General features: G+C 47.7%; 1 protein-coding gene across 3 annotated transcripts in view; it reads right to left on the reverse strand.

Moving 5' to 3' along the window:
- The window catches only part of DAAM2 (dishevelled associated activator of morphogenesis 2), a 221,729-nt gene that overhangs the window by 158,088 nt on the left and 38,271 nt on the right, over positions 1-25,370 (reverse strand). For all 3 annotated transcript variants that reach the window (XR_014471555.1, XM_083175405.1, XM_083175406.1), the window contains exon 2: positions 17,916-18,118. Coding sequence is in view for 2 of the 3 variants with exons in the window: in XM_083175405.1 (XP_083031531.1) it covers positions 17,916-18,118 (203 nt within the window). In the remaining variant the exon portion in view is untranslated. The remainder of the gene's footprint in view (positions 1-17,915; positions 18,119-25,370) is intronic.

A 25,370-nucleotide genomic window follows, 5' to 3' on the forward strand; every position in this document is an offset into this window, starting at 1 on the left:
CATTTGGTCTACAGCAATTAGGTCGACAAGCATTGGGTCGACAGGTCATTAGGTCGACATGGGCAAGGTCGACAGAAAAAAGGTTGACATGGGGTTTTTCACAGTTTTTTTACCCGACTGTCAACACAGTCGACATGGACACAGGTTAAAGTTCACCGCATCCCCTCGCTGCGCTCGGCACACTATTTTATTCTACCACCACACCCTAGTGGATGGTAGGGCATGAAATACCACCTGTCAGCTCAAAAAACAGTGAAAAACCCCATGTCGACCCCTTGACTGTTAACCTTGCCCATGTCGACCTAATGCTTGTGTCGACCTAAAGCCATGTCGACCTTTCCCCATGTGGACCTAATGGTGTCAACCCAATGCTTGTAGACCATCATGCTGTAGACCTACTGACCGTATCCCCCTGAAATAGTGACACCTAGATCCCTCTCTTCCTCAGTAGTTTCCATTATAGTGCCATTTATACTATATAAATATTTAACTTCCGGTGGGGCCGGGGATGGTCGCGTGCAGGAGAGCTCCGGTGTTCCATCCACGGAGCTCCCGGCCCATGGAGAAGGTGCGGGTGGCGGCGGAGAGCGGCGGGGGAACGGAGGAGTCAGAGCGCTGTGCCCCCCCGGTGCTGCGTCCCCCCGGTGCTGTGGCGCTGCGTCCGCCCGGCGCTGTGTTCGCCCGGAGCAGAGAACATGGAGGGGGAGATGGACAGACTGGGAAGCAGGAAGGGGGAGACAGATGGCGCCCAGATGATGCTGCAGTGAGGACCCACTACTGTCCCTAGTAGTGCCAACGGGACCCCCGGCCGCCGCAGCAGAGATGGAGCCCCGGCCCCAGTGGAGGATCCAGGCCTACTGAGGAGAACCCTGGCCTGCAGCAGATGATCCCGGCACTTGTGGAGGAGACTCCAGGCAGGCCCTGTCTGGGAGCCCTGGGAAGCCCGACCGGCCCCTCGGATCTCTGGATGAACGTGGTGCCCGGGAGAAGGTATGGCTCCAGAGATTGGGCCAGAGAGGGCCTAGCCATAGGCCTCACTATCTATCACTATCTATCCCAGGCCCGTGGCCTCACTGACTGAACCAGCCCCCCAGCCTCATGGACTCCAAGCCTCGTTGACTCTCTCTCTCCCCCCCCCCCCCCCCCCCCCGGCCGCTGCCTGTGCTGCCTGGTGAGGCCTTTAAGATGGCGCCGCAAATGGCTGCCTAGGAACTGTGCACCCAGCAATATGTATCCCGTGTCTCCTGTGTGATAACTGTACTGTCCCTGATTTAATCTGTGCTGTCTTGCTCATGCTGTCACCTGCCTGGCTGCTGCAATGACCAGTGGCGCCGCGGATGGCTGCCTAGGCGCTGTGCAGCTTGGCGGGTGTGTGTTCCCTGTGTGATAACTGTACTGTCTCTGCTTGTATTATTACCTACCCGGCTGCTGCAATGACCAGTGGCGCCGCTGATGGCTGCCTAGGTGCTGTGCAGCTCAGTGGGTATGTATTCCATGTGTGATAACTGTACTGTCCCTGCTTATATTGTCACCTACCTGGCTGCTGCAATGACCAGTGGCGCCGCTCGGCAGGCATGTGATCCCCACAAGTGATGTCTAAATGCTCTCAATGTAATGTGTATAATATCTCAATGGAATGTATATAATGTCTCCCCTCCCCCCCCTCATCCCCGCTTGATGCTGCACTGTAATTCCACAAAAAATACCTAGTGTGCGCAAGCATACATGGCCAATAAAGTTGATTCTGATATCTAGACTTTGGCTATAGCACAGATCTGATATAAGCATGGTGACCAGCAAACAGCAGCCGGCTTTAATAGCACCTACAGTATATGAGCAGATAGTGACTAGCATATAGTGACCAGATCCAACATCTCCATAGAGAAGTCAGGGTTCTATACAGTGACCAGCATATAATCCAGACGTAGATAGGTACAGATCCAATATAAGCACAGTGACCAGCAAACAGCAGCCATCACTTCTACAGTATATGAGCATATATGGATCAGCTTATAGTAACTATATCCAATACCAACATATAGTGACCAGCGTACAGCAACCAGCTCCAGGATCAGTATATAGTGACCAGCTCCAGTGTCAGTATATAGTGACCAGCTCCAATATCTCTAATATCAGAATATAGTGGCCAGCATATAATTCGATTAATCCGATAATCTTGTACGGATGTTAGCACACTAGTCAGCTAGGAGAAGACGCGAACAAGTGCCCGTTCTACCAACGGTTAAAACATCCTGTTCCCCTTACAAAAAGCTATTAGGAATAGTAGAGCGCAGCGCTAAACAGCTTCACACTCACAAAGAAAATATGCAGAAAAGTCACTTATTCCGGCCAAACATAGAAACCGCAGAAGTTCACATCAGCAATCTCCTAATTGAGATCTCTGCATATTTTCCTAGCTGCGAGTTCCTAAATAAATTCTACTCATCTGTTTATTTGGGAAATAGTGTTGCCGGGCAACAAGGCCGGGGTGGAGAGTGCTATATCCTGTCACTAAATTCCAGCCATGGCTGCGGCCTTTTCAAGAAGGAATTCACTGTGCTCCGCGCGGATTAATCCCAGTGTGCGGTCACTGTGCTCTTACAGCAAAGCGGAGGCACCGGAGGAAGGCATTCATTCGCCTCTTTGTACTGTACATAGGATTTGCATGAGAAGCTCATTGTGAGCTGGATGCCGACACACGGACCTGAAGGGGGCTCGAGGCAAACGTGGCGTTCTGTCATCTGAATGTAATTAAGGACCAGGTCCAACTGTGTGACACTTAGAAATGTTCCCGGTTCATTTTGCGGTCCGGCTTCTCCCTCAAACCCTTCCCAGTGACCGATCTGTGACTGGGTACCGTCAACGGGCACAATGTCGACAGTTACCAAGTGACTTTGTTGAAATGTTAGCAGCTAAAATGCCGACATCCACAAAATGTAGACATGTTTACAACTTTGAAATTCTATATTTCCACAAGTGAAATGCTGACATGTTGGAAATGCCGACATTAGGGTTATATTTAAGGCTAGGAACCAAAATAGACGTTTTAGTTGCAGGTTGTGGCCAATGTTGCAAAACTGCGACTAAAGCCGCAATAGCAGCTGCCCCCGCAGGCTTAGGGTACTTTACACGGCATCGCTGAGTGTCGACATAGCTAGTATGTCGACATGTAATCAGTGCTGATGAACGTCTACATGGTCAGCTTTTGGACATGTTACAAGCTGATAGTATAACCATGCTGACATGATGTTGACATTCCAACCATCATCAAAAAAAATAACTCTCATCTGTGTCAGCCTATTGTCCTGTTTATAGTTCATTACAGTTATTGGGACAGATACACTAAGCTTCAAAAGTGATAAAATGGAGAGTGATAAACAACCAGCCAATCAGCTCCTGCCTGACATGTTTCAAAAGCAGCCCGTAACATGGCAGGTAGGAGCTGATTGGCTGGCTGTTTATCACTCTCCATTTTATCACTTTTGAAGCTTAGTGCATCTGGCCCATTATCACTTATAGTATCCCTAATTACCAGGGACAGTGCCAGCCTGTAAGGGTTGCCATAGGTTACTAGCTGCTTTCCGGGACAGAATGTGCCTTTAAGACGCCCTCTGTGTGCTGGTTGCGCTCCAGGCCTCGCCTTTCCCCTGTGGCGTCTCCCGGGATTACTTAGTGTCAGTCGTGGAGCTGAATGGGAAGCAAGGTGTGAGAAAGGTTAAGAGGAAACGGCTCTGTAAGCTGCACTACCTTTCCTGCCTTCCAGCCGCTCCAAGGCGCTGCTACACTGTACAACAGGCGTCTGGAAAGAGACTTTTTTTTTTTTTTTCTTGCTGAAGCAATTTACAGGCAGGATCCTGCCAAAGTACACAGGCGTCCACCACACTGATGACTTCCTGCTCCGCGCTGTGCCCGGCCAACAGCAAAACACAAGCGAATCGCCATGCATACACCTAAACATCAACAGGATTCCAAGCCGGGCTGACGCGGCATGCTGGGGCTTGTAGTTCACCAACTGGAGAGTACGTCTTACAACGAAGGAACAGGCCGCTCTTAACATAGGGCCCGATTCAGATGTTTGCTAGGAGTATATTCGCATAGTCTAGCGCACCGGTCAGAAGAACAACATCTCGTCTCATGCGGCCGAAGCGGAGATAAATCATTCTATGGTCGCCAAATAAAAGGTAGTGTCTAGATCCCATGCAGTTTTGGTAATTTTCCCATCATGCCCTGGGTCCACGTATACCTGGAGGGGGAATATAAATCTGTGGCAAACGAAGCGAGCCACCGTGCCCGAAGCGTGCGAGCGTAGCGAGCCCGCGAGGGTACAATGCTGCAAAAATAAAACAAAATAAACGACACCTACATGAATTACACATAAATTAAAAAACGTTGTGAGGGCATCTAACAACTTCCGCCCTCACTGAACGTCACATCCTGTAACCTATACTGCATGGGAACTAGTCTCTACCCCAAATAAAAGTCCGTCAGCCGCCGATCAACGAAAACGGGATGGGCGCTGACGTGTGACGTCAGCTGCCAGCCCCGAACAGGCAACGCCGCGTCTGCGTTCCTAGGGGAACGCTCATAAAACGCTGGGCGTTCCCCTGATGGCCATACTCGGGCAGATTACTATTAGCATTTATTTATATGGCGCCACAAGGGTTCCGCAGCGCCTGACAATGAGTAAAATAAAAATAACAAAATGATATAACAAATGACAGTACAAGGCAATTAGGACAAGTACATGGACTGACAGGAAGTCGGTGTTTGTGGGTTTTCTGGGAGTGTCAGGGAAAACGCATCGGTGCCCAGGCGTTTAAGAGGAAGTCATGTGACGTCAGCACCGCCCCCGATCAGACTGTTTCTATCGCAGCCGCCGAACGAGTCCTGGGCACTGCACAGACTGCACACGGTAACATTATTCCATGGTCAGCGGCTTGCGTGTGGATTTGCACATGCTAAGCAATTCGCAAGATTGAACGTGGCAGGATTTCACGGGGAGGTGTATACCTGATGGCAGAACTCAGCCATAAAGCATAAATAAAACCCCCCTCAGAACCATGGCTCTTACCACAGAAGACAGTTCGGTGGATGCCTGGGCACCTACAATACTTGCAGTGCATGCCACCATCATATGGAGGCTGAGGGGGTAACATGAGATCCCAATGATATACTGGTCCCTATGAATCTCCTGTCTCTGCGCGGTGTTCGGGGGCTCCCCCTGTGTAAGGCAGTGATGTCTCCATTAGATCACTCAGAAGCAGCGTTTGGATTAACACAGCGCTTGGCTTGGCTTGGGCCGCAGTTCTCTCCATACATCTGGCTGACGAGGAGAGTAAGAAAACACCAGATCACCACGCGCCGCCCCTGCTTTTCCAGCAGCCGCTGCGTACTCTCCCGCACTGGGGATTTCAGTACAAAGGGCCCGTTTTGACTGGCACCAAATGCAAATATTTGCCCGCGCGTTGCCTGAGATCTGCAAAACGCTGAACTCCAGATTAATGTATCTTTAATACGGAGGGAAATCAGCGCGGCATTCATTTCTGTGTTATTGTAATAATTAGGCCGTGTGTTTCAGGGTGTCGGACTTAGCAGGAAGGCCCAAGTAAGCAACGGGAACATTAAAAGAAAATAACCCACCGTGTGGCTGGAATACCGCACTAATGAAATTAACCCCTTGTTACACAGCCGCGTTCAGTTTAATAGCCGACCTGGAGACGCTGTTAGGGTGAGAAAAAGAGATGAAACAGTAACAGTGTGTTCTTTATATCACCACCAGCCTCTGACGTTGGCACGGGAATCAGAAAAGAGAGAGGGGATGTGGCGGGGTGTCCCATACTGTCGGGGGAGCTTTCCTTCTCTATGTATTAAAGCTGTTCCACTGCAGGGACTCAGCAGTGGCCCCTGGACTAGGGATCGCCATCAACCATCTATATGGCCGATGAAGAATACTTTTGCAACCGATGGGGGGGGGGAGTTTCTGTCCATCGATGGCAAAGCATGAATTGAACTTATATGTGTTTTTATTTTCACCAAATAAATACTGATACCCGTTAAGCCCTGCCCCTGACAGCCATGAAGGCCCGCCCCCAGGTTCCGACCCATGGACCAATCAGTGAAAGAAAAGGGATGAACATTGACAGATAAACCATCAATGGTCAACCACCGCGTAGAATGCTACTATCAATGGCCAGTTACACTATCAGCAAATATGGGAATCATCGATGGTAACTATAGCGATGGCCATTCCTATGCTGGTACTGCTTTACAGCAGCAGCATCATCAACAAACGGGATTCTGGCAGTTGCTTAAAGGTAATGTTGGAAAATCCTCAGAGGCAAAAGTGTTACACTAAAACCCCGGGGTATTAAGCTATGGCAGTAGGAAGATTGCTGCCCCTAGATCTAGCTGCCAGCTGGAGCATTCACGATACCCCAAAGCTAGCGACTTGGAAGTTAGTTTAGGAGGGGACATCCTCCACTCGCCGCTCCAATGGGATTTCTATTGGAGATGGGATGTTGCTATGGGAACCACTTTTATTAACTTCTAGAAGGTTCTAAATAAATAAGCAGTAGATTAAAATGAGTTGTTATTCCCTTCTCAGTAAATAAACCCCATTGTATCTAGTTCATTTGTTAAATGATGAATGGAACACCAATCATGATGATAATCCAGGAGAGCTGACACTTCGTTCTCCTTCAGATCAATATGAAAGATCAATGTAACAGTTAGGCCGCAGCATAACCGCTGCTAAGTTCACCCCGTACTTACAAAGCCGCCATCTTTATTCTAATTATCATCCGTGTTCTCGTGCCTAACGCATAAGGATTTAATGATGCTGTAATCTATAGTCACGCTTGTTACTGTGTCTAGACGCCATGTAGCTGAAACAGTATAAAATATTAATAAATGTAATTATATGTATGGATTTATTCATATCAGCGTGTATACACAGCAGTCTGAGAACAGCGGATAATACTTCCCAGCTGTGTGCACAGGTCGGACTGTGCGGCTGCTGCTGGGGAGCTCGCTGCTGTGTACGCTGAGCAGGGGAAATATGGGATCTGAAACCCTTGGATTGGATAATGGGCACTCTGAAATTTGCTTCATAGATATTAGCTGCAAACAGGTAAAAAACTTCCCTGTCACAGTTACATGTGTTATACACAAAGGCATACAGTATCAGCCATAGGTGCAGGGGGTGCAGCTGCTATGGGGCCCAGAGCTGAGAGGGGCCACCTTCCCTGTCACAGTTACATTTGTTATATACAGGGGTATAGCTACCATAGGTGCAGGGGGTGCAGCTGCTATGGGGCCCAGAGCTGAGAGGGGCCACCTTCCCTGTCACAGTTACATTTGTTATATACAGGGGTATAGCTACCATAGGTGCAGGGTGTGCAGCTGCTATGGGGCCCAGAGCTGAGATGGGCCACCTTCCCTGTCACAGTTACATTTGTTATATACAGGGGTATAGCTACCATAGGTGCAGGGGGTGCAGCTGCTATGGGGCCCAGATCTGAGAGGGGCCACCTTCCCTGTCAGTTACATGTGTTATATACAGGGTGTAGCTACCATAGGTGCAGGGGGTGCAGCTGCTATGGGGCCCAGATCTGAGAGGGGCCACCTTCCCTGTCAGTTACATGTGTTATATACAGGGTGTAGCTACCATAGGTGCAGGGGGTGCAGCTGCTATGGGGCCCAGAGCTGAGAGGGGCCACCTTCCCTGTCACAGTTCCATGTGTTATATACAGGGGTGTAGCTACCATAGGTGCAGGGTATGCAGCTGGTATGGGGCCCACAGCTGAGAGGGGCCACCTTCCCTGTCACAGTTACATGTGTTATATACAGGGGTGTAGCTACCATAGATGCAGGGGGTGCAGCTGCTATGGGGCCCAGAGCTGAGAGGGGCCACCTTCCCTGTCACAGTTACATGTGTTATATACAGGGGTGTAGCTACCATAGGTGCAGGGAGTGCAGCTGCTATGGGGCCCGGAGCTGAAAGGGGCCACCTTCGCTGTTAAAGTAAAATGTGATTAATCCATTTTTCTCCATTGGAGGTGGTACATAGGGGCCCTTGCAAACCTTTTCTATGGGGCTTACAAATATCTAGTTCAGCATTTTTCAACCACTGTGCCCTGACACTAGTGTGCCCTGAGCTAGAGATGTCTTCACCAGATTACAGCCTTCACCACCAGTTCAACTGTTCGTTCACTGGTCTCTTGTTTTCATATGAGGGTGAATGTATCCTGCTCAAATTCAATGTGCAAATTAGAGTTTAAAGTCATTATCTTCGGCATCGGCAATCAGATTGGCAAATACAACATCAAAAACAAATACAGTATATCTTTTTTTTTTTATTCACGGTATAAACCGCTGAGCGCCTGATGCCCCTCACCAGTCAACAAACCTTGAACCCAAAGCACCATCTCCTCCCCTTCTTTCCCCTTTTGTAACCTTCCCCTTGTACCTGAAATAACCAGTCGGAGTCTAGTATTTTTGGCGAATTAAATGGTCACAATTTATTAACTTGATTTCAGATTTACTGTTACTTAATTTGGGTGGCAAAGATAGCACTGCGGTCCACCAGCCCTTATCAACTGAATCATGTAACCGCCTGGGGGGCCGGGATCCCCTTCTCGCAACTGACGACCTGTACCCGTGGGTGATCCCGTTTTGCCCCCCGACGCCAGGCCTGGCGCCCACCTTGGCTGGCCCGCAGTACTTCCGCCCCCGACGCCAGGCCTAGCGCCATACCATGGCTGGTCCGCAGTACTTCCGTCTGCTGCTTTGCCTTCTTGAAGTTGCTTAATGTTGTTCCTTCTTCCTCTTGTGGTGGGTGGGTGGGATCCTTGCGGGGGGTTGCTTCTGAGTGTAATGACCCCCTTCCTGCAAATTTACTGTTACTTAATTTGGGTGGCAAAGATAGCACTGCGGTCCACCAGCCCTTCTCACAACTGAATCATGTTGCTATTTGCAGCTCATTCTCTTTAACCTGTAAAACGTCCTTCACAACGACTAAATAAAACAGACACACGGATCTATCTGCGCAAGGTTCTGCAGGCAGCTGAGCAGCCAGGACTACACGAGGTACATTTACTTAAAATGCAATATAAATAAAGTGTAAATCTGGCAAAGGTGCCGCATCAGATGACCGAGGAGTTCAGCACTTGCAGGAAACATTCAGATATTTGCCAAGGGCTTCTCTAGATGGAAATGCTATATGACAGCAGCGTAAAAATCTATTAATCAGTCAACAGAACGCAGCCGGGCTCAGATAATGAATCCCAAAGCTCCGCGGTTAGGCCCTGCTGAGCACTACACTTCGGGATGCTGGGATGCCAGGAACCTGTTATTAGGAACCTGTCTGTCCAGAAAGTAATGAGTTTTTCACACCGCGCAGAACAGGGGCATGATGGTACTGTAGGGCGGGATGGGTGGAGGGGTGTCTCAGCTACACATTCCCATTGGCTATAATTGCCTGTGAGCTTTTACAGTGTACGGATCGAACTGTAAACTAAGAGTCCTTTTTTATCTAAGTCGAGGTTCCAGATGGAGCGTACCATTGAGCATCAATAAGCGATCAAGTTTTGTGCTAAGCTCAGGAAATCGGGTACAGAGACGCTTGCCATGCTTCACAAGGCCTTCGGGGAGGAATCCTTGTCCAAGGCGCAAGTTTACCGCTTGTTTAAATTCTTTGTGGAGGGCAGAGAAGACCTTAAGGATGAACCATGCTCTGGATGGACTTCAACGAGCCAAAATTAGCAAAATGTGGACACAGTGCACAATGTTTTGAATACGGACCATCTTTTGAGTGTTAGAATGGTAGCAGAGGTTCCAAAAACTACTGTGACAGACATTGACAAATTAATTAGCGATGCAAAAGGTGTGCGCCCGATTGGTTCCCAAGGATTTGACTCATGATCAAAAAGACAAGCATGTGACAAAACCGAAACAGATGACCATAAGGGAAAGCGCAGAGTGGCACACACCATCCTCGCCTCACCCCAACAACACCAGCAACAGCAAATCTATGCTCATTGTCTTTTTCGTCTTGAAGGGTGTGGTTCTTAATGAATTTCTCCCTTTCGACCAAGCTGTCAATGGTGCATTTTACACGGGAGTGCTCAGTCACTTGAGAAACAGGTTCCTCCTCCGAGATTGCCACCACCTGGGTCCTCCATCACGACAATGCGTTAAGCCACACTGAGGGAGTTTTTGGCCAAGCTCAACATGACAATGGTGTCTCAACCACCCTACAATCCGGATCTGGCCCCGGCTGACTTCTTTTTGTTCCCCCAGATCAAACGAGGCCTGAAAGGTTTCAGACTGTAGACAAAGTGGACATGGCGGCCACAAGAGTACTCAAGGACATTCCGGTTGATGCCTTACAGGAGGCGTACCAAGCTTGGCAGACACACTGGCAACGGTGTATCGATGCTCAAGGGTCATACTTTGAACTTAATCCTATGTATCTGTACAGTTTTTTCCTGGATTTAGTCTCCTTACATTTCCAGAAAGACCTTGCATGTTGAGCTTTTGTTAATGTCGACTTTTTGGTGTGGACATATTGAATTATGCTGTGGGTTCTAAAGTCTGGTTTAATCAAGGCCAAACCTATTTGCAGAGGGCATCCACAATACTATATACACGTGTTTAGATGAACCCTTGTTCTTTATTTGATGGTTTAATGTCATCAGTGAAAACATTCTCTCCTTTGTTGTGTATGTTTAGTAAGTTACTGGATCATAGTTTCCAATCCTAACATAGAGTCCTCTCCAAAAATGAGGGTGGGATTAGGAGACAGAGAAATAATTGTTCCAGTCTCGGATGCGGAGAGAGGAATCCTACGAGTGATTGTTATGGTTTGGCGTTTGCCTCAGCTCAACTTCTCAACTCATCCGTCACTCACAGAAGTGATGAGGCTTACAAGGGCTGGCGCTGGTCCTAGCCGTGGCCCGCTGCAGACAGCAGTGCTCAGGTACAGCGCACACAGTATGTTACCTTGCAGCTCATGCAGCCCATAAATGTTCTCTGGGCAGAAAGTTGCTGCTAGTTCACGGAATTTTGAGCTGTCAGGAAAATTGAAAACAACTGACTGAGAAGAACCTTAATAGTACAATTGTTTCCAAATGATGATGTGCACTTAATTAATAGGGTATTATGCTGGCATGTTTCACTGGAGCTGGCATTTTCGTTACAGATTCGGAGTGATGCACATTTGGGTGGGCTGTACTAGCAGGATACAGTATATTCTACCTAGAAATTACCAGCTGATGTAGGTGATTGGGTGAGATATTACATAACCAAAACACTTGCGTACTATAGCAGCTTAGCCCCCTTCACCATAGCATCAGAGCACATCTCAGTAGAGCCACCTCTCCACTATACCAGTTTAGGACACCAACCTATACCTGTAGAGCCACCTCACCATAACAGCCGAACCCATTTCACCATACCAGCAGAGCCCACCTCACCATACCAGCAGGGAACGTCTCACCATGCCAGCAGAGCTCACCTCACCATGCCAGCAGAGCTCACCTCACCATACCAGCAGAGCTCACCTCACCATACCAGCAGAGCCCACCTCACCATACCAGCAGAGAACGTCTCACCATACCAGCAGAACCCACCTCACCATACCAGCAGAGAACGTCTCACCATACCAGCAGAGCTCACCTCACCATACCAGCAGAGAACGTCTCACCATACCAGCAGAATCCACCTCACCATACCAGCAGAGAACGTCTCACCATACCAGCAGAATCCACCTCACCATACCAGCAGAGAACGTCTCACCATACCAGCAGAACCCACCTCACCATACCAGCAGAGAACGTCTCACCATACCAGCAGAACCCACCTCACCATACCAGCAGAGAACGTCTCACCATACCAGCAGAACCCACCTCACCATACCAGAAGATCCTACTTACCAGCAATGCAAACATCACCCTACCAAGAAAGACTGCTTCATCATAACCAGCAGATCCCACCTCATCCTACCAGCAGAACCCACTTCATACTACCAGCAGAACCCACCTCAACCTACCAGCAGAACCCACCTCATCCTACCAGCAGAACCCACCTCAACCTACCAGCAGAACCAACCTCATCCTACCAGCAGACCCTACTGCATACTACTAGCAGAGCTCACCTCACCATACCTGCAGATACTATGACCCATCTTAACCAGCAGATTCCCACCTCATCCTTCCAAAAGATCCCACCTCATCCTACTAGCAGACCCTACTGCATACTACTACTACTAGCAGATCTCACTTTAGTAGATCCTACCTCATTCTACTAACAAACACCACCGCATCAGAACAGACAGATCCCACCTCATCCTACCAGCAGACCATACTGCATAAGGATCGATAAGGACAGATAAGCAGCATACCGTACACCAGCGGAATTAGGATAAGCTAGAAAGCAGCCTTTTACAGCCAGACCAGTGGCTACAGGTGCATCCCTATCAGATTGAGGTCCGTAGGGTAAAGTCGCACATGGAAAAGTGTGGTATAGCTTACAGACAATGTCTAGGTCAATATTCACAAAGTTGACAATGACACAAGGACGGATGCTTGTGAAAATCGCCTGGATCGGTACAAATCCATCTGCAAGCCGCTCAACATCAAATGATTCCCCAGTGTGTGCAGTCTGTGCGTAGCCCAGGACTTACTTGGCCAGTGCGATAGACTCAGGCTGATCGGGGGCGGAGCTGACGTCACACAACTTCTCTTGCTGAATGCCTGGGCACGAATGTGTTTTCCCTGACACTCCCAGAAAACATCCAATTACCACCCACAAACACCGGCTTCCTGTCAACCACCTTGCGTACCGACAGCGATAAAAAAATTGCAGGCTGTTATCACAGGAGGCGTACTAGGGGGGTCATACTCAAGCGCACTCTATCAATTATTACCCGGCCTGTTAAATCGCCTTGTAATCAGGTCTGAATAACCCCCATTGTCACCGACAGATACCAAATGTGAATGTGACACGGGGGCGTTGTGTTGCCTTTCTTTGTTCTGCATGTTATGGATTTAAAGCTGTATCTATAAAATTAAAGAAAAGGTAGCTGCAGACATGTACTCCGCCATAACCAGCCAGCAGGGGGGGGGGGGGTGGGGGGGGGGTGGTGCTGCCACCACCAACTAATAACACTCGTACTGTTTATACAGTATGTCTGAGAGACACACAACTAGCGCCAACACACAGTCATTAATCAGCGCTCACCGCTGCTCTCCCAGATGGGAGTCAGCACAGCCATTAAATCCCCAACAGCAGATTAATGGGATAATTAGGCCCAGCTGTGAAGTGAGTAAAAAACACAGCACCGTGTTTATCAGCCTTGTCTTCTCCCATTAACACACATAGGCCCTTATTCTGGTTCACTCGCAAAGGCAAATTCCTTCTCAAACGGACCAAACCATGTGCACTGCGGGGGGGTGGCAGATGTAACTTGTGCAGAGAGAATTAGATTTGGGTGGGGTTTTACTTCAAAGTGAGATCTATATTGCAGTGTAAAAATACAGCAGCCGGTATTTACCCTGCACAGAAACAAAATAACTCACCCAAATCGAATTCTCTCTGCACATGTTACATTAGGGTTGCCTACCCTCCCGGAATGTCCGGGAGGGTCCCGGAAATAGGGTCCCCCTCCCGGCCCCCGGAAAGGACGGAAACCCTCCCGCATTGTCCTACCTCTCCGGCGGAGAGGGGGTCTGTGGGGGGTTCCGTGGGTCAAATGATGCGATCACGTCACTTAAACCCCGCTACCCGCAGTGCAATGCATAAAATACCGGCATTGCACGGCGGGGGCGTGGCTAAAATGACGTGATCGCTCTAGCCACGCCCCTAAATGGCTCATCACATCCGTGGCCCCGCCCCTTTCCCCTCCCGGCTTTGGGCCCGCCCCCTTGCCATACTGAGCTGGCTGCTCTCTCCCGGAGAGAGCAGCCAGAAACTCGGCAACTATGTGTTACATCTGCCCCACCTGCTAATCTGACCTATATCCTGAAGCCATCCATAGCAGTGGCGGCTCCAGAGGACCAAAATTCAAATAGGGTAGTGAGTCATTTTGGAATGGCAGTTGGTGTTCCCCTATTTGAATTTTGAACAGTGCTGCAGCCCATCCTCTGGAGCCGCCGCTGATCCTCAGTCATCCCTACATCAATCACTATATGCAGACCCTCCAACATGACCCATTCCATTAGGTACAAAATGCTCTGTTCCTGGACTTCCATCTTAATGTATGATTACCATCACCTGTGTTGAAACACCCTTCTCGTCAATTAACTAGTTCCACACAGGTGTCGGCAATCATACATAAAGAAGGGAGTCCAGGAACAGAGCATTTTGTACCCAATGCAATGGGTCACATTGGAGCCTATGTATATGTCAGCCGAGGCCTACACTCGCAGGGGACACCGAGGCAGATGTCCAAATGTTCCACAACACCCCTGTGTTGGAACATTTACGTTCTACTTATACGGTAGCCGGATGTGAAACGTCTTGGTAGATAATCAGTCACAAGCTCCCCGTGTCTGCATCTCATTTTCTAGTCTCCCACAATAAGGCCTCTATAAAGCATATTAAATACTAGTAAGTCCGTTTAAAGCAAATGCTTCGAAAGCTAGGCTGCTACCTTGTGCTTGCCTCTGTGCTTGTGCATGTGTGAGAGAAAAAGAGATGTCATTTCACTCGCTGCCAACAGATGGCAGTGTTACAGAAATACACAAATGGACAATAGACATATACTGTATATGGATGATAGGAAAAAAGGATCTAAGAGGCTTAGGCCCTTATTCTGGTTCACTCACAAAGGCAAATTCCTTCTCAAATGGCCAAAACCATGTGCACTGCAGGTGGGGCAGATGTGACATGTGCAGAGAGAATTAGATTTGGGTGAGTTATTTTGATTCTGTGCAGGGAAAATACTGGCTGCATTATTTTCTCACTGCAATATATAAAACCCCACCCAAATCTAACTCTCTCTGCACAAGTTCCATCTGCCCCGCCTGCAGTGCACATGGTTTTGTCCATTTGAGAAGGAATTTGCCTTTGCCAGTGAACCTCAACTTTATTATTATATAATGATAATTACAACTTTATATAGCATGAATTCTCATGCTTCCTATGCAGGGGCAAATAGCTCCATCCGTAAGGTGTCTGTCTTCAGTACAAAATGTTGTGGGTTCTAATCAGGAGAGGCTCCAGAGCAGGGGCTGCAGCACCGTTTGAAATTTGAATAGGGGAGAAACACCAACTGCCATTCCAAACTGACTCACTGGCAGTGGGTGTGGCTTCCCTATTTAAATTTAAAACGGTGCTGCAGAGCCAGCACTGGTTGTAATCCTTGGTATGACACTTGCAAAATGTATGTCTATAATACAGATACAGAGATGTGACTTCTATAAGGCTGAGACTATAGGGGGAGTCATTCCACGGAAGAGATAGCAGTGGCCATCACTTAACTGATTAAAACAGTTAGTTGACTGGTGTCATCAGAATGGTGCCCCCTTCAGAGCAGGAGCCCGGCGGGATGTGATTCCATTTCCTCCCATAGTCCTGCTTCTGGCTGGGTGACTTCCGCATGCTAGTGGAAGCAGTCAAACTGAAGTTGAATTAGGCCCTTTATACGCTGTTACCCATCAGCCCTCGGTGCTGTCAGCATGGATAGTGTTGACCACTGCTGGTACTGTAGTTGCATCAGAACAAAACAGTACAGCGCTGACTTACAGGGTCCTACTCTATGCTCACAAATAGCTAATCCGCTCCAAAAAAGTAAGGAAAAAAAATAATGCTCAGAAGCCAGAAAGAATATTTAAAAAAAAAAAAAAATCAGGTTATGTAAAGGTAAAAATGCTTATTACGTGCATTTAGAACGAGTGCTGGCTGATTTTCCCATTCTGCCAGGAAACTCAATAAACGCCCCTCTCTGAAGTAGTTTCCCAAAATCAGCCCCACAGAGGAATCCTCCCAAAAACGGACCCAAATTGCTCTCCTGATGAGCCCGTACAGACCCGGGTAGAGCCGGTTTGAGTGTCTCCTGGTGACCGCAACCCAGTCTCCACTGTGCCAAAATATGCTGACAATGTGCAATGCTGCCTTCTCCATGCATCAGATATCAGCACAGACTGATGCATGACAAACAGTATGGAACACGGACTGTCTGCATCACACAGGCCGTCTGCCTATAGAGATCTTCTCTGAATATTGGCACAAGAGTATGTGGTTATTCGGCCATGTTACTGAGATGAAGAGCAAAAGGACAGTGACACTTGGGACCCTATAAAAAATGGAAAATTGGGGAGTATACACTGCGCTGTCACTAGCTGGAGATGATAAAAAGTAATGTCTAATAAGCAGGGCTTGAAAAAGTCTCCATTCTTTGAGAGACGAAACGCGTTGCCCCACTTCCGCCAGTGCTACCAGCAGACGAGATTCCTACTTCCGCCCTCACTCAGAGACTGGCCACATCAAGCCGCGTCTACATCCGGCCAGCAGCTCCGTCTCCACCGGCGCCGTGGAGCTGAGCGCTGTACTCCTATTCAGAAGCCGCACATAGCAGAGATAACTTCCAGCCGCACGGACCTCTCAGCAGCCACGGAGGTACCATCCCCACGCTTGTCCAACGAGTGGACACTACCTGCATTTCTCCACACAAGCGATATTTTGGGACTCTGGCTCAGTAAGCATATCATTAACTCTGCTTTTTCCTGCCTATACTAACCTGCAGGCACCAGTGCCAAACACCTGCATGAACTATTGCTTGTTAGCCTACTTGCTAAACCAGGTTGTTCGGCCAAATAACATTTCTTCTGCTGCCACAGAATACTAACCATTTGTTTGTAGAAAGCGGCCATCTCTGAGCTAACACCATTGTCTCATGTATTATTAGCTGGGACGCCAGCAACCAAGGAATCTCCACAAGTATGCTTTTTATCCACTAAGATATTTTTAACACTGATATCAGTTTATTATTAATGTTTTGTGTATTTTTACCCTCCAATTTCTGTTTATTACCCACCTATCTGTTATTATTATTTTTGTCTTTTCATATATAAAATATTCTTGTTACCTACAGCGTGTCCTCCATCATTGTGCACAGCGGGATTAAACCTATCTATTAGACATTACTTTTTATCATCTCCAGCTAGTGACAGCGCAGTGTATACTCCCCAATTTTCCATTTTTTGTAAAAGAGAAAAATCTCTTTGAGTCTGGCAGACTCATTACACGTGCAGCAGTCACAGAGGATTTTTTCACAAAATTTTATTTATATAACACATCTTATAGCGCTGGGGTTCCGGTGAGATCGACTAATCCCCAGTCTCCCAGGAAAATTCTCCATGGGACCCTATAGGAAAAGGACAGTGACACATGGGACCCTATAGGAAAAGGACAGTGACACATGGGACCCTATAGGAAAAGAACAGTGACACATGGGACCCTATAGGAAAAGGACAGTGACACATGGGACCCTATAGGAAAAGGACAGTGACACATGGGACCCTATAGGAAAAGGACAGTGACACATGGGACCCAATAGGTAAAGAACAGTGACACATGGGACCCTATAGGAAAAGGACAGTGATGCATAGGACCCTATAGGAAAAGGACAGTGACGCATGGGGCCCTATAGGGAAAGGACAGTGACACATTGGACCCTATAGGAAAAGGACAATGCCTACAGAGACAGACCCCTGAGTGCCGCCAGACTTCGGCGGCCATTTTTACACGATGGATTGCCAAACCTCGGTAATATACTGACATGCCACCCAAAGCTACGCTGCAAGGGGAACGGTTGGCAGAGGAATGACAGATACAGTGGGTCCGCCACCCATTTATAATGCCTATCATATATATTATATTTATGTCCAGCAAGGTGAGAAAGAGACTCCACTTACCACCAGCTCAGAGAACCGGGCGTTAAGCTCCTCCGGGGATGGTATGGGTCCTGCAAACTCCAGGAACTGGAGAGGATTATTGTCCTTGAGATTAATTTCGGGGTGTTCGCTGCTCCCGAAACAGCACAGGAACCCCAATGCATGACGACTCCTTTTCCGGGGAGCCATGGTCATCCTGTATTGTGCTATCTGCTGATCATGATCTGGGGAGACACAGAGAGAAACACTCAGCATGGTCGTTCTATAACATTCCCGTACAATTCATACAACGCCCATAAAGTGGTCAGTGGCATGAAGTCTGCAGTAAGGGCCACCTGTCTCACCACCGCGTGTGCGCACCTGGCACTGAATGCTACATCCATTCCTCACTACACACTCTCCCATACAAATCCTGGAAGGTGATCTAGAGACCAGCATAGACCAGTCCAGTCACCACCTAACCAGTCAGCAGGGTTCTGTACTTACTACTCCTGGGGGTCACTGTGGAACATCTCAGAACTTGTGTGTGAGCAATGAAGGAGGAGCGGGGTCTGATGCCGTTGTATAATGTGGGGTCTGACGCTCATTCTGCATGTACATATCATTACAGGAACCGTCCAGCAGAGAGTCCCACTTATAGTACAGTAATATCCTGCACAGGGGATGCGGTCATCTATTAGAATGAACTTAGGTCTACAGTCATTAGGTCGACCCCACTAGGTCGACTGGCAGGAAGGTCGACCTGACTTAAGGTCGACATGGGCCAAGGTCGACATGACTTAAGGTCGAATTTGCATAAAGGTCGACATGAGGAAGGTCGACTGGTCATAAGGTCGACATGGGTTTTTCACTGTTTTTTGAGCCGACATGTGCCGACAGGCGGTATTTCATGCCCTACCATCCACTAGGGCGTGGTGGGAGAATAAAATAGTGTGCCGAGCGCAGCGAGGCACCGTGCCCGAAGCATTGCGAGCGATGCGAGGGTCCGATTCTCATTGCCAACTGTGTCCATGTCGACTATGTCGACATTCGGATCAAAAAACAGTGAAAAACCCATGTCGACCTTATGACCAGTCGACCTTCCTCATGTCGACCTTTATGCAAATTCGACCTTAAGTCATGTCGACCTTGGCCCATGTCGACCTTAAGTCAGGTCGACCTTCCTGCCAGTCGACCTAGTGGGGTCGACCTAATGACTGTAGACCTAAATGCAGTCTGACGAATGATCCCATTCCCTGCACAGAATCCAAATAATTCACCCGAATCTATCACTCTCTCTCTGCACCTGTTACATCTGCCCCACCTGCAGTGCAGCATGGTTTCATTCATTTTGAGAACAAATTTGTCCTGCAACCAGCGTCTCTTACATGGTCCAGTGGTGCAGATGTGATACAGAGCTGACACTCCAACAGAGCGAACGTTACTGTACACTGGTAAACTGGGAATAACAGATTGATTTGGATGATTTTAGTCTTATCAGATTTATTTTCCTTCTACGGAAGGTGCAGGGACACAGAGCATAGCTCCGCCCCTGGCCCTCACAAAGCCACACCTCCATGTTCTGATTGACCCATGGGCCAGTCAGTCAAAGAAAATAGATGACCATCGATAGTCAAAAACTTCCATAGTCAACCATAAAACATTATGCTGCCATCGATGACGGTCTGTTTGTACTATTGCCATCGTTCCATTGATGGCGACCATGACGATGGTCATGCCTATATCAGTGTCCATCTCTCAGTACGGCTGCAGCCATGTATATAAGCCCAGTGTCCCAGCGCATCTGTGTCGCTGTATAACATATACAGGGAGACTAGCACAAGGATACCAAATGGTGCTGTAGAGCTGGTCACAGCGTTCCGTCAGTGCCTGGCAGAGCCAGTACATCCCACCCCCTTCTGTAATGTGAATAATACCATTGTCCCTCTCTGTATTACAATGCAAACAAGCAAAACAACAACCCTGCTTTCTGTATAATCTGCTTATTTGTTCATGTGAACTTAGGGCAATCGTACGTCTATCTCGTCAATCCAAAAACAAAGCCCGGCACTAAATTCATCTCTTACCAATGTGATAAACATCGCTATATTCATGGTATCCACGGTTACTTGCAAAGTCTCTTTGTCCGGAATAAAATCACTACATAGCCTGGGACGCAGACTCTTCCCAGGGCCCCTGTACAGCCATTAAGAGAGATGAAACAAAGCTTGGAGAGAGAGAGATAAACTGTATTTGAAAAATGACAGTTAGGAACTGACCGCTTGGTACTTTATCTCTCCCCGTGCTTTGATACGCCTCCCCATGTATTTTTCCTATCCCACATGAACGTATTCTGCCTAGAGAACGGAGCGAGGAATTTGCGTTGGGACACAATCAAACAGATATAAGAGGCGAGGAAGCACATTCGCTGAGATTATTCACCCCGGCCAAGAGATACGGCTTCGTTTCCAGGAATTTAAATCCCTCCGAATCTTCTGTATAAGCGAGACATAGATTAACCTCAGAATATCAGTTGGGAGAGTTTGGAAAGAGGATCCTGGGAGGTGTGCGATATTGTCACCTTTCCAGTGGAACGTCTCGCTCAGTGTCAGCGCTTGGAGTTGGAAGCCGGTTCGAGCGAGGTTCAAGGATTTCAGTTGGGAATAGTTTATTTTTAAGTTTGCAGAGTTTGCTAAACTGGCGAGAGACGCTTTGATGTACTGTTGGCAGAATTGCGTACATTTGCAGCTAATTAATGAACCGAATGACTATTCTGCATCCATTGAGAGAGAGAGCGATCAGTTTGGACCTACTTTCTGGCTATGAAGACAGCGTTAAAGGGGGTCAAACCATTCATATTTACAATGAATTACAGCAGAGAGAACTGCTTAAAGTTTATCCTTTTGCATATAAATCAACGAAAATAGAAATCTAGACTTAAACCAGGCCTGCGGTTAACATGAGGAGGGGGGGGGGATTCAATTGTTTTGAAGGGCTGCAAATGGAATGGCTATACAGCAGTTACCGCTCAATTATGTGTTCCGGTGACCTTGCAGGCCCAAATCCTGCCACGTAACCATACCAAACTCCATTATGAATATGGAACCATCCTAGAAGGTGCCATGTGGGCAACTGAGGTCCATGGCCTCACAATGGTCGTGTCGCATCTAAACCTTACCATCAGAACTAGAACTGTGACTCATTGGACCACACGAGGCCCTGTGTCTGGTGTCGTAGTGTTAACGTGCACTCTGATGGGGCTGCTACTTCTGTATCTCATGGAAGCTCAAGAACACTACACTGACCTGCTAAATAGTCACCTGCTACCTCCTGTAATGAATGTGGATGTGATTTCAGCCAGTGGCCCATGGGCGAATCTGTCCAAATGCCGCTGGTTATGATCATCAAGCTCCCATAGGCCCTCCTTCTGATTGACTTAAGGTGCATACACACTGTACAATTTTTTTGACCAATTTGGTTGAAAGACATTTCCATTGAACCCAGTGTCCTGGACGAAAGATGTTGACAAAAGATATTGTCAATAAACAAACGATGAATGATGATGCGCATACCCGCCAGTTGTTCATCAAGATTGTTCGTCAACTGTGCATGCAGCTCAATTTGAATATCTTTCAAAAAGAGCCTATAAACTGTAGCTAGATCTTTCTTCTTTCGTCTGTCGTCAATATCTTTCGTCAACATCTTTAGTCCAGGACACTGGGTTCAATGGAAATCTTTCAACCAAATTGGTCAAAAAATTGTACAGTGTGTATGCACCTTAAGTCCCATGGCCCTAACGGTGTGGAGTTTGTATATTCTCCCCGTACTTGTGTGGGTTTCCTCCAGGTACTTCGGTTTCCTCCCACAATCCAAAATTATATTGGTAGGTTAACTGGCTCCCAACAAATTAACAATAGAATGGCTGTGTGTGTGTGTACATGTGGTAGGGAATATAGATTGTAAGCTCCACTGGGGCAGGGACTGATGTGAACAGTGGCGTAACAAAAAGCCGAGGCGCTGATTAAGTGTAGGCGCCGGGGGTCTGCGGGGCTATCATGCGCTAACCTGCTGCTGGGGCCTCTCTGTTCGCCACCGCCGGGACCCGCAGATCTATTTATCTCTTGTCTGCGGTCCTGGGCGGCTCTTCTCCTGGCAGGCTTGTTAATGAAAATGACCCTCAAAAAATGTCCACCCCCTTACAGCAGACACTTTTTGAGGATGCTAGATTAGGCGTCACATCCAGTGGCGTAAATAGTTACGCCACTGGATGTGAATGTTCTCAAATATCCTCTGTAAAGCGCTCCGGAATATGTGTGCGCTATATAAGTAACTGTTAATAAATAAATGAATGAACGCATCTGGTCTTGAAAGTGGCCTTTCCCACCTGCTCGCAGGTTACCTACATGATCCAATCACTGACTGACTGGATTCTTATGATTTGACCACACCCCTTTATGTACATGGACCGGTCACTGTATGTCCAGCTCGTTAAGTAGAACACAAGATAATTTAGATAAAACAATGATCACAGCTCATTACTGGGATGTCCCGATGACCCTCCTATTACTCCACCGCCTGTTCTGCTCACAGTCTCCGGATTCATGTCTGACATTTACAGATTCTCTTAAAGGGCTGCTTAGCATACAGATTCCACTAACATATTCATTCCTCAAATATCACGGGAACAGAGGGGCTTGTTAAACCGTCGCTCCGCACTATGTGTACGCCGGCTCTGGGGGTGACTGGGAACACAAACAGATACGCATAGGGTTACGACTGATGGGTGAACTCAGTCTGTAGATCAGGCTGTGGCTTAAACCAGGGGTTCCCAAAGTTTTTGAATCATGGCACCCCAAAGCATCAGAAATGTTTTCATGGCACCCTTAGGCTAAAGGTTATTGATGAGAAAGTCAGAAACAAATATTACGTTAAATAAATTGTGTTTATATCTCATCCTTAGGATCAGTTATGTGGTAATGGACATGATTCACTTCTGTTTGTCTACAATTGGACTATTACCTGTATAATGGATATAAAAACTTGAATTGGTCCTGGACCACCAACCCAGGGCACCTCTGCAAGTCCCCCAAGGCACCCCAGGGTGCCACGGCACACAGTTTGGGAACCAATGGCTTAAACCCCCTTGATTGGAACATGTAACAATCCGCAGGCTTGGTCTACGCTATACGTGACAATGTTACAGTAAATGCTCTAATGAGGTCTAGAAACGGGGCAATTTCAGGGCATTTTCTAAGCGATCTGACAATTTGACTAGATCTCTTAAGGTGTCCATACACTAGTAAGATTTATCTTCAGATCTGGCTGGTTGGAACAAAAACATGGTTATGGATGAGTGACAGTTTGGCAGTTTTACAGCATTTCCAAGCAAATGGTCAACTGTCATGTGCCCTCATCCGGGATGCGGTCATCTATTAGAATGAACTTAGGTCTACAGTCATTAGGTCGACCCCACTAGGTCGACTGGCAGGAAGGTCGACCTGACTTAAGGTCGACATGGGCCAAGGTCGACATGACTTAAGGTCGAATTTGCATAAAGGTCGACATGAGGAAGGTCGACTGGTCATAAGGTCGACATGGGTTTTTCATTGTTTTTTGAGCCGACATGTGCCGACAGGCGGTATTTCATGCCCTACCATCCACTAGGGCGTGGTGGGAGAATAAAATAGTGTGCCGAGCGCAGCGAGGCACCGTGCCCGAAGCATTGCGAGCGAAGCGAGCGATGCGAGGGTCCGATTCTCATTGCCAACTGTGTCCATGTCGACTGTGTCGACATTCGGATAAAAAAACAGTGAAAAACCCATGTCGACCTTATGACCAGTCAACCTTCCTCATGTCGACCTTTATGCAAATTCGACCTTAAGTCATGTCGACCTTGGCCCATGTCGACCTTAAGTCAGGTCGACCTTCCTGCCAGTCGACCTAGTGGGGTCGACCTAATGACTGTAGACCTAAATGCAGTCTGACGAATGATCCCATTCCCCTCATCCATAACCATGTTTTTGTTCCAACCAGCCAGATCTGCAGATAAATCTGCGTGTGTATGGCCACCTTAAGACCTCGCGCATCGCTATCGCCCATGGCAATTAAGATCCAGCACGCTGGATTACTATAGTCAGATTGCCGGTCATGGCCAGTGTTATAACCGGAGAACACTGGCCCTGACAGATCGCTTAGCACAAAAAAAAACTAAAATCTCTATGTGTGTAGGCCCTAATAGAAACGGCACACAAGCAGAAAACTGGGGGCCGCAGGTGAAGAGGCTCATGTGCCACCGGTTAACCATCACCGATCCAAATTGAGTGCAAAAACCACCCGGAAATCCCACTTCCCGTAATTTCCATCCGGTCTGATTGTTTCCAGCTGCATCAAAGACTTTTCTACTTTCACACCTGAGGGATTTACTACTTGACCGCGTTCACAACTGCACTTACAGTATCTGACTCATCAACCAGAGACAATTTATGATCTCTTAAGAATAACATAATAGTGTAGCTGCTACATTAGTGATAGTGTAGCTGTAGCACTACACCACAGAGTCTGGTAATAGGACATTACTGCCGAAACCTATTGTACATCGTCCATGGTAAGGTGGTACCTGGACACACAGCTCTATCAGACACCCAACAGTGCTGGGAGGAGGACGCTACAAGATGAGTGTATTATACAGTACAGAGAAGTGAACACAGGGCTTTAACACTGACATATAGATACAGGGGTCCAACATACGTTATAGTCAGAGGCACAGGATGCGGTCTCTAGGTAGATAGACATTATCTATCTACCTAAAGGACTAAAGGTCGACAGGGCTTACGTCGACACAGAAAAGGTCGAAAACAGGACGGTAGCCAGTAGTTTTTCAATTTTTTTTAAAAACAGGTGGTATTTCATGCGTCTACCTTTCACAACCTATTGACACTGTCGCCCCTTTGGCCCAAAGCCACATTACACAGGCAGAGGAACACCACTGCCCATGCTGTGATACCATAAATTGGCCGCAGTATTTGGACGGACGGTACCTCCAGGTCACATACTGTATGCCGCTAGAGAACACCCGCAGGGAACAGGTTCTACCACAGGAATCGTCGCACCTTTACAAGATGTTCATATGAATTTCCCATAAGGTGCAAACATACAGATTACACCCCAAAGGGTGCATTTATTGAACCGAGGTTTTGCAATTTCCGAACCGCCAGAAACCCGCCATGAATAGAACTTTTACAATACAAATAATATCCAAGTATCGTCAATGATTTTCTTGTTACAAACATAGAAACCAAGATTTACTAAGCAGCGGGATTAGCAGCAAACGGACCGGAAATAACGAGGAGACTGCTGGTGTTTCCTCTATCCAGACAATAAGAAGGTAACGGAAAACAATAGACCAGGCCTGGCCAACCTGTAGCTCTCCAGACGTTGTCAAACTACAAATCCCATCATGCCTCGCTGGGATTTGTAGTTTCAGAACATCTGGAGAGC

The sequence above is a fragment of the Crinia signifera genome, chromosome 3 (genome assembly GCF_055691185.1).
Source record: "Crinia signifera chromosome 3, ASM5569118v1, whole genome shotgun sequence".
Classification (NCBI taxonomy): domain Eukaryota; kingdom Metazoa; phylum Chordata; class Amphibia; order Anura; family Myobatrachidae; genus Crinia; species Crinia signifera.